Source organism: Tyto alba, unplaced genomic scaffold (genome assembly GCF_018691265.1).
Source record: "Tyto alba isolate M040663 unplaced genomic scaffold, T.alba_DEE_v4.0 Super-Scaffold_1, whole genome shotgun sequence".
Classification (NCBI taxonomy): Eukaryota; Metazoa; Chordata; class Aves; order Strigiformes; family Tytonidae; genus Tyto; species Tyto alba.
The window spans coordinates 36,610,071-36,626,883 of record NW_024881261.1 but is presented as its reverse complement, the minus strand read 5'-3'; the positions used below and the strand labels follow the sequence as shown (position 1 = coordinate 36,626,883).

Sequence of the window (16,813 nt, the reverse complement as noted above, 5' to 3'; positions counted from 1 at the left end):
TTTATGTCAGGACTTTTTCTGAGCAGGTTGTTTGTAGGTTTTAATCAGAACATTCCCCATCCCGAGTTAAAAAATTACAGTCTTACAGTACAGAAAAAGGGCAGTCGGGGCACCCCCTAAATACTGAATTTCTGTCATGTCTCTAGTCTGTCATATATGTTTGTGAGACTGGATGCACTTGTAACTCTTTCCTTAAATTTAAATTAAGGATACATCTATTTGACAAGAGATTGGTCTTTCCTAAATTCAAGTTTGACCCTATGTCCTAAAGGGCTGAATCCTACAATATTTTATGGTGCATCGCACAACTGTCTGCACTGGTATTACATGCAGAGGTTTGACCCAGTGAAATTTTTAGGGGATTGGTCTTGATACAGCTCATTGTACTATCTCTCATAGTAATGCCACTCACATCTCTCACTCGAGAATAAGGATTTCTGCATTTTCCTGCAGTTTATACAGATTAAGTACAGCATTTAATCCCTCTGTGATCTCAGTAAGTGGTACAATGTTTATTTACACTGAATTTAGAAGGTACACAGAATGAGTATCTTTCCTGGGCACAGAAAAAAACCCTCCTTATTAAGGCTGGTAGGTGTTTATAGCTGTAACTTAACCTTAGTTGAATATCTGGCACTACTGGTGCTGAGGGATGGTAGCGCAGGGACACTAAGGTGTATTTTCACTGAGGAACCCCAGTGAACGCCATTGGAAATACCAAGAATTAACTCTCAGATAAGCTTTAACAGTCTTTTAGAGGTTTGCAGACTGTCTTAAAAGATAGCACAAACTTCTCAGTACTCCACAGCTGCATTGTGTATGATATAATTTATATAGATAGTATCCCAATATATTTCAGAAAAGGTTTGTAATTGTCACTGTGATGGATAAGGGGAATACAATGAAGGATATATAACAAGGCTGGCTTAGTTCTGAAGAGTGCTGACAGAGAACTGAAGCAACTCCCATCCTAATGTAGTCATGTCCAAGGTGATTTAGGAACAACAACAAAAAAATATTTCGAGAAACAGCATTTTTAGAAAAGGATATGAAATTAGGTAGAAAATACGTAGAAAAATTAGTCTGGTAACCGGATGGTGCTGCCCACGGTGACAGCTGGACTGGAATGGAGAGGGCTTTTTAGATGGAAGTGGTGAAGGCATTTTCCTACAGAACTGCTTTAGTGCAGGCAGCGGTAGTGGCAGTACAGAAGACATGCATGTTATGAAATGTAGTCTTGCTGTTACCTGAACTGTAGTTGTTGGCTGCAGTTACGGCATAAAACCTCCCACAGCCTCTGTGGTTATATATAAAAAAAAAAAAAAGCTGAAGTGATACATAAAAATCTTCAGCTAAAAAACACAGACTAGGTTCAAGAAAGAGACATATTTCTGTAAAAGCAAGAAAAAGAAACTCTTACCATGTTTCTGCTAATAAATTAGAGAATATTCTGAGGTAAACAGAAGAGTGAACAGATTGTCAATGGTGCCAAGTTGAAATGTAACCTAATACCGTTTTGGTGCCCTGTTAATGGGGCAGCTCACCACCAGTGAGGTAATTACTAAAAGCGTTTTTATTTCAGTTCTGTACTCAGATCCCTATGCAGAGGCCTGCAGGGTCTGTGTTGTTTACAGCTATTCTTCTGCCAATCCCATGAAAGCTTGGCTTTAATTCAGTTGAACCAATGCTTGGGCACAGTAATTTTATATAAACAACTAAACATCTTTTCCTAGCCAAGTATAAAATACATTTTTCCTTCTGAATACTCCCATTTGATACTTCAAAATAAAAATAAAAAACCCAACATTTTTCTGATTGAAAAGAAGTATTAGAAGGAAACCGTTTTGGAAATAGTTTTGGATGATCATAGTTACTGTGAAATTTTAGAGAAATGCATTTCTTGCAAAAGGAGGAAATCTTCTGGAAAATATAACTATCTTTTAAGAGTACAGTAAGTTCTGAACTAAAATCAGACAGATTTCGTTTCAAATTTTATGACTTTTGGTTTTGCCTAACCATTTAACATTTGACTTGAATCAGAAGTACTTTCGTGAGTCTTACAGTTCTTAGAGGAGTACAAGATAGCTCTTGCCTCATGTTGGTAGAAGGAGAAAATACTATTATGAACGTTAGTTTAACGTGAGGCTTCCTGTCTAGAGAGAGCTGTAGCATTTGGATCATTCCTCCTGATTCATGGAAGATAAAGAGCCATGATTCATGTTGAATTCATGCTGCATAAGGGCATAGGCTTTAAGGATTCTTTTCTTCTTGACCAAGCTGACTTGCACTCAAGGGCTTTAGGAAAGTCCTCCGTACCTTTAGGAAGGCCCTGTTTTTCTAGGCATATCAGATTTGACTGTGTATACGAGAAAGGATTTCTCATCTGTCTCCTTATAATCTTGGGCTAACCAAAAGACAGAGTTAATGCAGTTCTGTAGACAGGCAATGAAGAAGAGGGATCGGAAGAAGAGTCCTGACCGCCTTTATAATTTTAGCTCCATTGCTTGAAAAGCAGGAGATTGATACAGGAAGAGCAGGGAACATCTTGAGAACTTGTGTGTGCAGTAACAGCCCTGAGTAATGCCTCTTTCAGTGTGAGAAGGCAAAGGAGAAAGCCTGGAAGTCTTAATATCTGATCAGATGCTATAGAAATGACATATGAAGGGAATACTTGCCTGTACTCTTTGAGGTGATCCAGATCCTCTAGCACTTGAAAAGTTTGACTGGTGAGCACTCTGCAGTAATATTTTTTTTTTTTTTACTACATAATTAGTGAGATCTCACAAGAGCTACAGCCTAAGGAGGGTTGTTAAGCGGTGGCACACCTGAGCCACTTACAGCTTCTTACCCTCATAGAACAGGATAATTTGCAATGGCCCAACAGATCTCACCCTTTAAATTTGTAGCAGTTTTAACCCAGATGAATCCTTACAGGCTTTCTGCTATTGTGGAAGTGAATTAGGGTTTATCGTAGAAGTGTTTGCTTGATGAAGCACAGGATTAGTATTTCATTTCCCTGAAGGATTCCTCAAGTGAAGGGAGTCAGTCATCACCATGCAGACCCAGAAGTCTGCGTGTAAAACAGAGTGGTCACAGGAAACCACAGGAGGCAAAAGTTTTACTGTTCTGAGCTTTAAAATAAGGCTAAGTCATGACACCTCCAGCAGCAACTCAGGACTACTTCAGGATCAAACAGCAAATTGTTACCCAGATGTGTTCAGAATGAATGGAGACGTACACATCACACAGCAGGGATTTTAAGTAATTTTTGGCTTTGTGTAAAAAGACATTGATATGTTCAAGAATTCAGCTTCTAAGAATTTTGTATAACTGGTGTATATCATAAAAGCAAGAGTATCCAGAAATAAGCAGACTGAACAAGGAATTAAGAGGCCCATCGTAGGAATTGCGTGTTATTGAAATAGCTGGGTTTACACTTTCACATTTTAAATATTTTTCCAGTGTGTCTTAGATTAAAAACACAGATGGGTATTGGTGGTAATTATTTTATTTTAGACTATCTAGGCCATTTCTTGAACCAAAACACGACTAACTGAAGCGCTGTCTTGCTTGCGTTTAAATTACATTTGAATATGATGCTTGTTCTGATGTAGAGATTTCACAGAAAGTCCAATATTTTGATGAATGCCCCTTTTGAAGCTGTAAACTAATACTATATAGTAATATTTAACAACAGTAATCAGCATTAACATTAAACCCTGCCATTTTATGGTCTTCATCGGGTATTAGAGTACCGCAGAAACATGTAATTGTAACAGTAGCAAAAAAGTTTATCTTGTAGTTTAAACTGTTGTTAACAGTATCATTTTAATATGTATTGTAATTTAAGGCTATAACATCTTAATAATCTGAAAGCAAACAACTCTACTACATCAACAGTTTACTACTTGTATAATTTTTATAAGAAATCCAAGATTTGAGAAAGCACTGAAGCCACCTCCAGGTGTTGAGCTCTACAAGATCAGCTCATGTTTGGCAACCTTTCAGGGATGCCAGGGCAGGTAAATTTGGTTTAGTTTGTTCCCACAAGCCACGGGTGAAGCCGTATTTTGAAATCTCTGTATGTAATATGCTCTGATTGGGAACGCACTAGCAGTGGGAGTGCTGGGGGAGGCAATATGCAGTTGGCTGGCAGTACCTGAAAGGGAACTGGAAAATGTTTCTCATCAATGTCTCTCCCTCAATAATGATGTTCTTGAGTCTGCTCCCAAGTCTTTAAGTGCCATTCAAAATCCTCATGCTTTCTTAGACACCTGTACTATAGGTTACAGACTCTAATATCAAATCATGGAACGCGTAGCTCTGTTGAAAGATTTGATAATACAGTTTAGAGAAGGCCTGGGGCAAGCTGGGAGGTGTTGTTATAAAAACCCAGTAATGATTATCCTCTAAGAGCAGCAAGTTACATAGGAGGGCAAAGGCCTTCCTGCTGGATTAGTGCATTGAGCTCCCGGGAACCAGATGCACCATGTCACATAATGTGTGTATTTCTAGGGAATTATTGAAGCCTGAGGATAGCTGCATTCTTCTCTGCCCTCTAGGACACTCCAGTTATCTGGAAGATTATCATAATAGCAGCTTTTGCTACTGCACTTACTGGAGAAGGAAAAGAAGCAAATATGAACAGAGTTGTATTCCTCATTTTCTTCAGATTTAAACAACAGGAAATCTGTCTGGTATTGTTGTACTGCAGTAAAATGTCACATAGTAAAGCAGACTGGTGCTGAGGTCTGTTTTATCTTGAGAAAAAAACAAACATACCCTCTGATTTGAAGCAAATAAAACCTGGACTGTTTCCACTGAATTGAAATTAAAAGCCACAGTAATTGATTCCTACAACCTTGCTCTGCCAGATAGGGCTAGTAGAAAAGAGACACTGTGTATCTGTGCTCGCAAACCATTTTGTCCTTTCTTGTCACAAGATGAAGTAGTTCAGAATTTTCTGGCTGCTTCTCTTGCTGTACGGCTCTGCCTGGGCCAAGGCAGTCCTGCATGAAGCAAAGGCAGGCTGAAGACAGGGACCCAACACCTGAATGCTTTACACCCATCCCTTTCTGCTGCAGAAACTCTGCTGACTTGGATGAACCTACTGTAGTCCTACAGGGCTGAGTTTATTCATAAATATATTTCTACATTTAACAATCGTTATTAGTGGCAAGAGCAAAATTTCTGCCGGGAAAATGGCTCATAAAATGAAAATACTTTTCTTAGCAATTATTTTCTTACTCCTCCCTTAACAAGGTGTTTTAATGACTTTTGTTTTACTGGCTATAGGGTAAATTATAGAAACATACAGAATCTAAAGACTAGCGCCTCCTGGCTACTGTCAGGACATCTCTGATGAGGTTCTCAGCACCTTCAGATATGCTGCAAGACTAGACTATTTAGCTTTAGAATCAGTAATGTTTTAATTCCTTGTCTACAATTTCAAGCCATGTAATGGTTTTAAATGGGGCATACATGTAGTATTATATGCTGTATTATGAAGCAGGGCATTAACTTTGCTGTAAATTGTACGGCACAGGCTCTCCCAGCCTAAATTTTTAGTCTCTACGTACTTCAGCATGACTTTGTTTTGGTTTGTATTGGGAAAATGACTTTTATTTCTCAAAGCATTTTATGAGAAGAAATGCATGAAAAATGCAGGAAAGAAAAATTAGACGACTAAGTGCAAAATAGAAGTATAAAATTTATTTAAAACCACCCACAAAGTTCTGTGTAATCAGGAATGATACAATTTGTAATAGTCTTTTTAAAAACTCATGACAAGATTTAAAATATATTTTCAATTACAGTATTCATTTAGCCTTATTCAGTTAGGACAATAAAAAAAAAAAAAGAAAGTTTACGTTCTAAACAGATGAGACACACAAGAAAAATAGAACAGAACAGACAATTTCCACAACAACAATTTTTACATGTATGTTTCAATACTAGTATCAACATTTCAATGCATCTTGCTACATAAACATGAAATCATGTACAACAACTGCTTGCACCAAAAAACATAGCTTAATTAGATCTTTCAAGTAACATGCAGTCACAACTCACAAGTCTTCAAGTACTGCTGGTAAGGGTTCCCTTGTCTGCAAAGAAGATTTTAAGGTTCAGTTTCTCAGCTAGCGTAACTCTTCACAGCTCCACCAGCCTCGTGAAGCAATGCTCAGTTATACTAGGAAAGAATCAGGCCCCAAATGTTTTTTGAGAAAAGAAGTAATTTTTATACTTTCTCCTGTAAATACTGTGACATAATGAAGTGCTTTTTCTTTCTGATTTTTTTCTCCCTGTACATCATCTTTTGTTTAAAAACGTTAGGTTTATGTTCCAGATCTAAATACAGTAGGTTGGTAACTGGAAATAATCCAAAACCTCAAATTCAAAGTTGAAAAATAAAAATCAAATGCATCCCAAAGAAATACAGAGAAAAAGAGAAAAGGAGAGAAGGAAAGAAAGAAAATTTTTTTTTTTTTTTTTTAATTTTTGCTTTGGCATACTGTTAATCTTTTAATTTTGCAAAGCAGGAAAGAATTCATTAGCCATAGCATCTCAGTAGAGTGTGTCCTTACATATTACTGTTCTTTCTTACGACAGCAAATTTTGAACAGTATTTATGACCCAGTATGATACTGTCACATTATGAAGAGCTGTCTCTTCCAAACTGAACAAATAATCGTAGAATAATTAATTGTCAAAGACTGAAATGTTTGAATGTTTGTATTGGTTAGAGCTGGCTTTCTTTTAGTGGTATTGGACATCACATTTATTTTTCTTGCCTACAGTTATTTTTTTAGTTTTGAGGACAAGAGATTAATGAAGTTCAGACGCTGCCGTTTGAGTTGCATGAATTAGACTGGCATTCACAAAGTTAGTACAAAATCTGTTCTCATTAGGCTCTGCAGCAGCACTGCAGTTTAGAAATTTAAGAATTAAAATGTATTTCCTTAAACTTTTTTTGAAAGAGAAGTTTGCGCTGCGTCGCACTGCATAACTCCAATGTAGTGAGGGGCTTGATGCTTACATAAAGCTTCCACTGGCAGCAAGGGAAGCTCTGCATGACTCAGGCACGCAGGGTGGTGCCAACAGTTTCACTGTTGAGGATCACCACAGTTGGGGCAGTCAGAAAATGTTGGCTTTCAGCTTTGTGTCTCAAAACTCACCCCAGTGTGACAACACCGCACAATACTGCACACCCTGTTGGGTCCTAAATCAGAAAAGAACGGAGGCTCGGTAGATTGTCACAACCCCATTTTATATAATCAAGTAAAAGGGATCAAGTTATGATAAGGGAAGCAGGTATTTTAAGAAAAACTGCCAAAGCTTAGAAATAGTATTCTTGACAATGCTGTGAGATTTCTGGCCAGGCCATTACCTAGAGGTACAAATCTTTTACCACATTCCCTTTGTAGACAGTTTTGGGAAAAGGACAGCCAATACTTAAGTAAATATTTAAACCTGATAAAAACCAAGCCAGTTTCTTTTCAACCTGTATTTCTAAACTAAGAACAATCGGGATGTTACTGGCCAATATGTGTACAATAGAGATATCACAAAATTGATTTCAGATGATTGTACAAACCAGTCATTTGATAACGGTTTTGATTTATACCACTGACCTTTTACACCATTAGTGTAACGGGATGCTCCGAAGGATGTAAGCTAAATTATCATCCCTTTAAGGCCCCTTTATCCTTTTAATGGGATGCAAAGGACAATAGTATAAATGAGAATCAGGGCCTTCAATCTTATTTTAAGACGACTTCCAAACCCTAGACCCTTTTCCATTACAATATTATAATAAAAATACAGATATACATGTAAAATATTGATCAGGTCACAAAACTTTCCACAACAGTATTAAAATGTTCTGCGGCAACAACTGCAATACTGAACATCAAACTAGCAGTTCCCTTGCTCCACTGCAACAGCACTTCTTTGGAATACAGTTCACCTGCTGTAACTGGTAACTCTGTAGATTACCTGCCAAATCTGCCCTCCTTCTTACATACGTAGTTTTTTCAGATCTACACCTGTGTCCTCTGAATTTATGAGGAAAGCTGGCAAGGTGTGCAAAGTGCTGAAAACAGAACTGTTCATCAGTCACCAAACAGATCAAGTCACCTTCATGTTATTTAGCACCCCAGTCTTGCATTCACTGCAAGTATGCTGTTGGAAGATTCTAGCATTTTAATGTAAGTATGTGTGGAAAAATTACATACGTAATGGTCCAGTAGAAGAAAACAGAAAAACATGCTGTTGTGGGAAGAATTAAGGATACAGCATCAAGAAGCATCTTGTATCTTTTAAAACTGAAGTTACGAGTATATGGTTAAACACTGCAAACAATGTCGGGATGATGAGCTGGGGAACTGGATTGAAAAAAGGATCCTAAAGTCTTAATGTCTCAGAAGAAAGAAAAGAGCAATGCTGACACCTCTATACCCTTTAATAGAAGGCAGTAAATACTTCATTATCTTCTGCTCAAGCTCAATCAATTCCACTTGCTGCTACAGAGGAAGAACAAAACAAAGAAACTCCATTGTTCCACTCTTTTTTCCAAGCAGCCCTATGTTAGTTAAGGCAGTTAACTTACGCAATCCTTGGGTTTCTCACAAGGACTACGACGATTTCTGCAGAGGGATATAACCAGAAGATGTGAAGAAACACTCCTGCTCCTGTGATTGTGCAGGGTCTGCAGCATCTGTCTTAAGTCAGGATTTGAGCAGAGCTAGCAGAGTAACTTGAAAGAAAAGAGGGCATCCCAGAGACGCTAGCAACAGAAGCAAAAACCTTGTACTGAGAAGGGATGACTTTCCCTTCTCAGGGGCTGAGCAGTTTGCTAGTCTTGCAAAGTCTCTTTTGTTTGGCCACTTGCAGATATAAGAAGAGAGTGTAACAATTATATTAAAAAAAAATCTGAAAATTAACTGGAAAAATGATTATTTGTTTTAAAACTAAGAAACACTGGTTGTGACAGATAATGAATTGTTCCTCTTGGAGTGAAAAAAAAAAAACAACTGCAATATTCTAGGCTCCCTATGAAAGAACGTGAAGTAAAAAACCCCTTAGAAATGTCATATATAGAATAAAAGATGACTGAAAGAAACAGATGTTGGAAGAGTCACAAGGAGAATAAATTCTTATGATATTCCTGAGATGAAGATTGGCTGATTTACATACAAAGCAGCGACAGTGTGTGCGGGGAATTCACAAACAGGCTGACAGCTATACTGCTAACACCGAGTGCTGAAGATCTGCAGGGGAACAGGAAGGACTTCTGGAGTAGTTACAAGCATTTAAAGCATTCAGCAGCAGGTTATAATGTCACCTGGCGCTGTGAAAATATCTAACCACAGCAGATGATCCATAAAGAGATCATGGAATGAGAAGGGTGGCCGTAGTATCTGACATCATCTGTACAGAGTAGAAAGCAATACCTACAAACCAGCACTGGTCAAATTAAGTGTTCTTCAGGGAGACACCACAGCATTAGGTAGAGTTAAGTCTTCATAATTTAGTCAAGTATATAAATGACAGTATTAAAGTTTTGCTCGCTCCTCTAAAATAACAAAAAATGTTTTAATAGGGAAGTAATGAACACATAACATGTTTTCAGACGCTTTTTAGAAGAACTGATCCATACATTTACTGGTGCCTGATTAGATACTACTGTTAGAAATCCTTCATCTTTGAAAAAACCTCAAGTATAAAACTCTTTCCATTATGTAATTATAATTTTGCAGCAACATACTAGAGCAGCATGTAAACAACTTGTGAAAACTGTCTGACTAAACCTCAGGAAGTTCCAGAACTCTCCAAAGCCAGTTTCTGTACTGTTCCACTAAGTAGCCACATCCTCAGGACTTTTGCCATTGGTCACTCTGTTTAAGATTAAAGGAGAATATAAATGTCTCACAGCCTAAGTAAAAAAGCTTACAAATTTAAAGCTAGATGTACCAAAAAAAGTGTCAAGATAAAGAATTACCCTGGCAACTACAACGTGTACCCGGAGAAGGCTGTCTCAAAAGCCAACTGCACCTTCATGGCTTTGCCTGGGACTTACTCAGGCTGTGCATCCCATCAGCTTTCCATATTCTCTAGCTTGGTCGTGGGAAGGAGCAGCAGACCGGTGGTGACAGCAGTGCTTGCTACCTTGTTCATCTACACAGACTAAAGAAAGGGTGACCAACTCTTTCCTTCTTTTTTTTTCTTTTTTGGTTTGGTTTTGTTTTCATTAAACCAGTATATGCAGGCAGAGAACAAAGGAGAGATTACTGTCTCCAGAGGAACTGTGGAAAGAGATGAATTTGTATGTATATTCACAGCTGTGTGACATGACAACACAACCCTACTGGTTAGAAACAGTGCTGTAAAACAGACACTGCAGTGCAGCACCGCGGAGTCATGGGAAGACATTCCCTCTACACCTCCTGAAAATTGGATCAACACCTGATGAAATGAAGAAGCCAGAATTTCCAAATGGGATTGGACTGTTCCTCATCTCTAGTTGTGTTATTGAAGATCAGATCAGAGACAGCATCACGGGTCACAGTTGGGTAGACACCTTCCACGCAAGAAATAAAACAATTTTAGGGAAGGTATGTCATAAAGACCCTAACCTGAATTTTAGCGACCACAACAGACCTGAAAGAGAGTTTGTTCAATGCTGCCTGAATGTAATTGCTGTCAATGTATACAAAGTATGGAAGTGGACATGCAATTTAGTTTTTCATATGTCTGAGGGCACAGTTATTTCCTCCTGTTAATCTAGAAATTACAAGATTTCTGTGAGAAAAAACAAAGAGAAAAATCATATATCTAATTGGATGACAAAGCTGATAACTGCTTGATAAAAGGAGCCGATTTCACACAAGAGGAATTTCATGGGAAGTGAAAGGGCAGGATTGACCTCACGTTTTAAATATAAACCCATGAAGATGCAGTTTTATTAGCATGCTTCCCTGCTAATCTCTCGTCCAGCAACCTACCAGGTAAGAAAAATCAAAAAAGCTGTCGAGTATAAGCCTGAAGGTGGTCTGAAACAGACCTGCTTGCGTGCCTGAAACTTGAGGTGAAGGTACCATGGCTCTTCACAGCCCCTGAATCACTTCTCATGCTACGAACACTATAACCTCTGTGTTTAACCAGAAGTACATTTACTCCAAATCTCTCTCCATCTGTCCCTGCAAAACCTATTAACCGTAGGGTTGCAAGGGCCTGAGTTGGCACAGACTTTGGTCAACTGTTACTCATATCCATCCAGTTAAATACGAAAATTGCATGAAAGCTTGATGAATGAGCACAATGCAGTCAATGGGGCTGCAGCAACGTAAACAGGACCCAAATTTAATGCACCAAATTTAGCCTAATACTGCAATGATATTAAAAAGGTCTTTAAAAAACCCCGAACAGTTGTATGTTACAACTAATCTTAAGTACCAAAGAAGCTGTCATTTACCCATGCTTAACATAAAATGTTGCTTAAGATATGCGGTTATTTCCTGCTCTAAGTATAGAGTAGCACTGTCATAGGTAAGATAAGGACTTTTAACAGCAGTTATTCCTAAGTAAAAGTTAGCTTAGAAAGTCCTTGAAAAATATAAATTTGAAAACAACTGTTACAGGTAGAAAGCCACAAGTATTTTTAAGTTCACAGAATCACAGAATGGCTTGGATTGGAAGGGACCGTAAAGATCATCTAGTAAGTTCTTCAAAATCTTTTTGGATCTTGTGACTAAAATAATTTTTTCTACTTTCTGTAATACAATAGCATGTTACAAATCAGTAAGTGCAGAGAAACTGCACAAGTAAAATTCACTATTTCATTGGGCACGACTGCAGTAATTCCAACAGGGACTCAGTGAATCAAGTGGAACAGGCTCCTGCAGAATGCACTACTCCTTCCCTCCCGAGCGAGGTGGAGGGGCAGTGGAGAAAGGGGTAAGAGACATTTCTTCTGGGAAGTCAGAGGTGTCCCATGTTGGATCACGACAGTTTTTGCTAGCGCGCTGTGAAATGGGGTCAAAAGACAACCACACCCCACCACAGCCCACACCAAATGAAAATCCATTTTCTGTTTTTTCACCCAGAGCACAGTGCCAGCTGTCGGAAACCACGTGAAATATGCAGGTCTGACCTCGCCAGCTACCTTAATTTTAGATCCAGCTCCTGATCTGGCCATCCTGGGGAGGACTTTGTTAAGGGGAAAGAGCAAATGACAAGTGGTTGTGTGGGCTGCAAAGGAAAGCAACAGACCCACAGATTTGCAAATTTTAAGAGACAAAAACTGTCATAAAATTATAACCTTACTCAAAACAACATAACTGGTGTAGGAGACTGATAAATATTCTGAAATGTTACAATAAATAGCACATGGTTGTAAAAACTAGTTGCGTTTTCTATATCGCATTCAGCAACAGAAAATATTAGCTTCTCAAATCACAACCTGCTATGTGCCACAGCAGGAAAGAAAAGTGGCCAACTAACCTGCCTGCTAGGTACACGTCGAGAAAGTAGTTATGTGATAGACAGTCAAGGAACGAGCACCGCGAATGATATTTTATTGTATAGATGATATATTTTTCTCATGTAAGTAAGCTCAATAAAGGAGTAACTGTGAGTTTCAGCACCTATCAGTTAATAGCATTAACTATTACGTTAAGATATACATTTCTCTGTTAAAACTGCCATTTCAAAAAAGGTAGACCTGGACATGCTGAAAGTCTACTGGTGCAGTCACCGGGGCAGTGACTCGCCAGGGGCTATGTTAGGAGGTATCCTTTTCGATTCACCTTTCAGTTTCTCACTGCTTTGAGGGAAGCTGCTGGTTTTTCAACGGAACATTTTTATCTTGAAGTTTCCAAACACACTGAAGTTAAACACGGGCATTTCTAGGGGAAGATTCAAGTAAAAATGATCCACTTCAATGATGTGAACATTTTAAAAGGTATCGAGATGGCTCTGTAACTTATTCATTTTGCGTAGAAAACTTGTTATTCACATGGGAGTGCTGAATGAGAAATCATTTTTTTCAATGTGCATTTACACAAACTAAAGCTATCAGCACTATCAGTGAAACCAGTAAACTAATCCTTTCTGTGAATGATTGATCGTGGTGTTGGACAAGGGTTTTCTGATAGCAAATACATGAACGGAACAGCTAGAGAATGTACAGTACTACTTACTGTATGGACAGCTGGAATTCTTACTAATCTTCAGCTCACCAAAAATATACAAGTTTTAAAATGGAAATCTAAGGCACACAAAATACCATAATGATTTGATGTATACTGTATTTTACATAGTCAAGAAGCATAAAACTGCTGGTACAAAACGATGGCATAATACTGGATTTGTTTTATTATTATTTACAATCCCTTCATATCCTCTATTTGAACTAGCTTTGAACTAAAATTTGCAGCATACCCGGTTTTTACAAATTTTACTTAAAATAGCTAAGATACAAAGAATGGGTTCAATTCGGCCATCCTCCACCATCAACAGTTTTGTTAGTTTTGACAGGAAGCTGTAGAATTGAACCCAAGGTCATTACATAGTGATTGCTACTTCAGACCTTGCTCCTGCAAACACTGCACGTGTATACATTTATACAGGAGAACAGTCTCATTGATCTACAGCCGCATTTAAGTATTTGTAGCACCAAGGTCCTAACTGGCACTATGTGTTAAAAATACAATTTATGTACTTTTCGTACCGAAACTGTAAATATAGCGCTTACAGTTCAACTTTTCAAGGAAAAAGCACCTTGTCTAGGTTTTAAATAAAGCAGATCTAGATAATTCATATTCCTCTGTTACAGCACCACTACATTATAATATTATCAAGTATATTATTAGTATATTTTCGCGCTGGAAAACTCTGACCTCGTTATTCCTACAGGTTACCCAGCCGGGGAGGACTCCGAGGCAGAATTAAGGTACAGCTTCGTCTCTGGGGCCTGAGCCTGCCGCTCTCAATCACGAGAGGAGTCCTGGCCTGAGCGGTCCTCCTGGCTCTGACTGGGCAGGTATGGCTACGCAGAGCTCTGCTCGTGGAAGAAGTTGCAGGATGAGGTCGGTCCTTAGCTAACGTTGTCATTTGGTAATTTGTTTAAATAAATAAGTTTAAAAAGGAAATACATAGGAGAGGAGAATCAGAAAGAAGAGTGGGATGCTACAGTATTTAAAAGCGATGGAGTGTCTGTTTTTCCTCTGGTTTAGCAGATACTCATTTCATGATACGTCACTTTTTCAACAGAAATGGAGAACAGCGATTTCATGTGTTTGGAAGGAAGAATACGACCCCTTCCACATGAAATGTATACATCACTTAAAAATTTACAAAACATTTTTGTAAAAAAACTGAACTTAGAAAGCTGGTGAATATTACAGATAGGTAATTCTTAATGAAAAATTTGCTGTTAAATATTAGAAATTTCATACTTTTCCAACACTTCCTTTGTATTTTCCCCAAATAATTTTTTTTTTTTTTTTTTTCCCAAAATAGAATAAGGCAACTCTAGGGGGTATTTTTTTAATCCCGAAACAATCCTACCCCTGAGGCATTAGGAACATTTGGTTGTCATGTTAACTTATAATGCTCCAAACGAATGAGACTTATGCACTTATTGCTCAAAGAAATCGTAACAAGTGCTGCCTTTAAAAAAACCAAATAATATTCATAACTCCCAATAGCAATACACGTATTGACAAGACGTCTCCTAATTTCATGTTTGTACACTCTCTTGAAAATAATAAAATGTTTCTGTATTTTATAACTGTTGTTTATATGCAACATAAAATCTTCGATGAAAAAGGGCAAGTCTAAAAACAATCACATATGCTATTAGCATACATACTGCAGCTGTAACAATATGGAACTCTACACAGCAAGAATAAAATGATTTCTTCTGTAGAGTATGCACAAACCTTAGACAATATGATCCTCATACTATACTATTTCAAGTTAATTTTAAAAATAGAAAGTGCTTTTAAAATATATATTTACAGCTTAAAAACAACTTCCAGCCATCATTACCAATAACTTCATTTCATACATAATGACAAATCTAGAGAAAAAAAAATTCATTGGTTTTCTAAAAGATTTATCTGTAATTTGGACTATATTGCAATGGTTGGAAGTTGTTAAAGCAATGGCACCATGAAGTAATAATTCAGCTTATTTATTTTTAACTGTTTGATGTGGTTAAGCACCAAGAGCTGTGTAGAGCTATTACTGTATAACTTGATTTAACACCATAAAATGTGAACCTGTTAAAATCCCTATAAATGATTTTTGTAGTAAACAGACTTGATTTAAAGCACCAAAATATAAATTCCTAAAGGTAATAAACTGAATGATTCAATCAAGGTTAATAACCTAAACAAAATCTTTTTTAGAATGTATTAAAACTATACAACTTTTTTTTTTTTTTTTTTTGCTTAAAATGTGCTTGAGCACCACCAAATGTTAAAGTCACAGTTTAAGAAGAAATCCCCCCCCGCTTTGTTTTTTTTTTTTACCTCAGCCTTAAAATGGTTGAGATGAGCAAATAGTAAACGACACGAGACTTGTTCTTTAACAGCACCTTAAAGAAACACTGTGTAACACTGCACCAAGAGGAGGCGTTTGATACTAAACCCTACACCCTATGCCCAATGGTTGTAAGGCCCTGCAACTCGTGTAAGGGCGTAAGAAGATACTGTTATTACGTTATCCTTAGTTACTGTTAATGCTCGGCGTGACGGAATTTGGTTGAACTCATTGTCTTCATAAAAAATATCTCTGTTTTCACTTGTTTGCTTTGTTTTCCTGCTGCTAGAGTTTAGTTCCGTATTCTCCGTTCCTAATCTTTCTGCTTCTTTTTCTTTTTCTTTCGCCCTCTCGGCCATCTTTGCTTCCCACATGGCTAAACCATGTTTTGGCTCATTTAAGTTTTTGTGTTGGTAGAAAACTAAAGAAATTCTTGTGGGATGATTGCGGTTGGGTTTTTTAATAGGTGTGGTAGCATGGAGTTCACGTCTTGCACATTCAATTAAGATAGAACCGTGAGAAGGTGCCACAGCAACCCCGCCAATGTCATCATCCAAAAAATTGTGCTCGCTGTCTGACCACATTTCCTCAGCTTTTTCTTCAGAATCAGGCGGCTGTCCCAGTGCGCTGTTTTGCTTCTCATCAACACAGTCAAAATCACACATCTGTTCCCGATGGGAGCTGCCCTTTTCCACTGGGCATCCATGGGAACAGTCAGCTTCGTTCCCGACGGCATCCTTTGCCGGAGAGCTTAGCGGTACTGACAAATCACAAGAGCTGATCATCTGTGAAGAAGGAGAATTGTCTAACTGAAGCTGACAATTCTGTTTGTCTGGCTGATGTTCAAGTATAGTGGGCAGGGGGTCTTTATGGGCGGGGGGGCCTGGAGCAGTGACCTCTGGAAGAATCGGTGGCACACCATTCATCTTATCATTCAGCAAAATTCCAGTATAATCTTTGACCGACACATCAAAGTTCTTACAATTAACATAAGGTGTCACGTGAGGTTGCTTACTACTGCAATCAAAATACCCGTAGGGAACTGAAAAATCTTGTTGAATATTAGCCACTGCTGTTATGCCAGGCTTATGTGCTAAAGATGAATAAGGATGTAAACTATCCACCTTAAAAGGGGAGGCAGCCGTGTACTGTTTTAACAAAGAGCAATTTTTAGTAGTGTTTGAAGTATGTTTCATGGCATAGAGGTGATCGGAAGTCTCCATTTTAATTCCAGGTTTTAAAGCATCTGTTTTGTTCCCTAAAA

At 38.0% G+C, this 16,813-nt stretch overlaps 1 protein-coding gene across 5 annotated transcripts in view; it reads right to left on the bottom strand.

Annotated features, from left to right (window-relative positions):
- Positions 1-14,480: 14,480 nt before the first annotated feature.
- The window catches only part of TET1 (tet methylcytosine dioxygenase 1), a 73,202-nt gene continuing 70,869 nt past the window's right edge, over positions 14,481-16,813 (bottom strand). For 4 of the 5 annotated variants that reach the window (XM_042791387.1, XM_042791392.1, XM_042791399.1 and 1 more), the window contains one exon: positions 14,481-16,807. In XM_042791387.1, coding sequence (XP_042647321.1) covers positions 15,666-16,807 — 1,142 coding nt within the window. In that variant the 3' untranslated portion in view covers positions 14,481-15,665. The remainder of the gene's footprint in view (positions 16,808-16,813) is intronic. The other variant, XM_042791404.1, reaches the window with a different exon arrangement.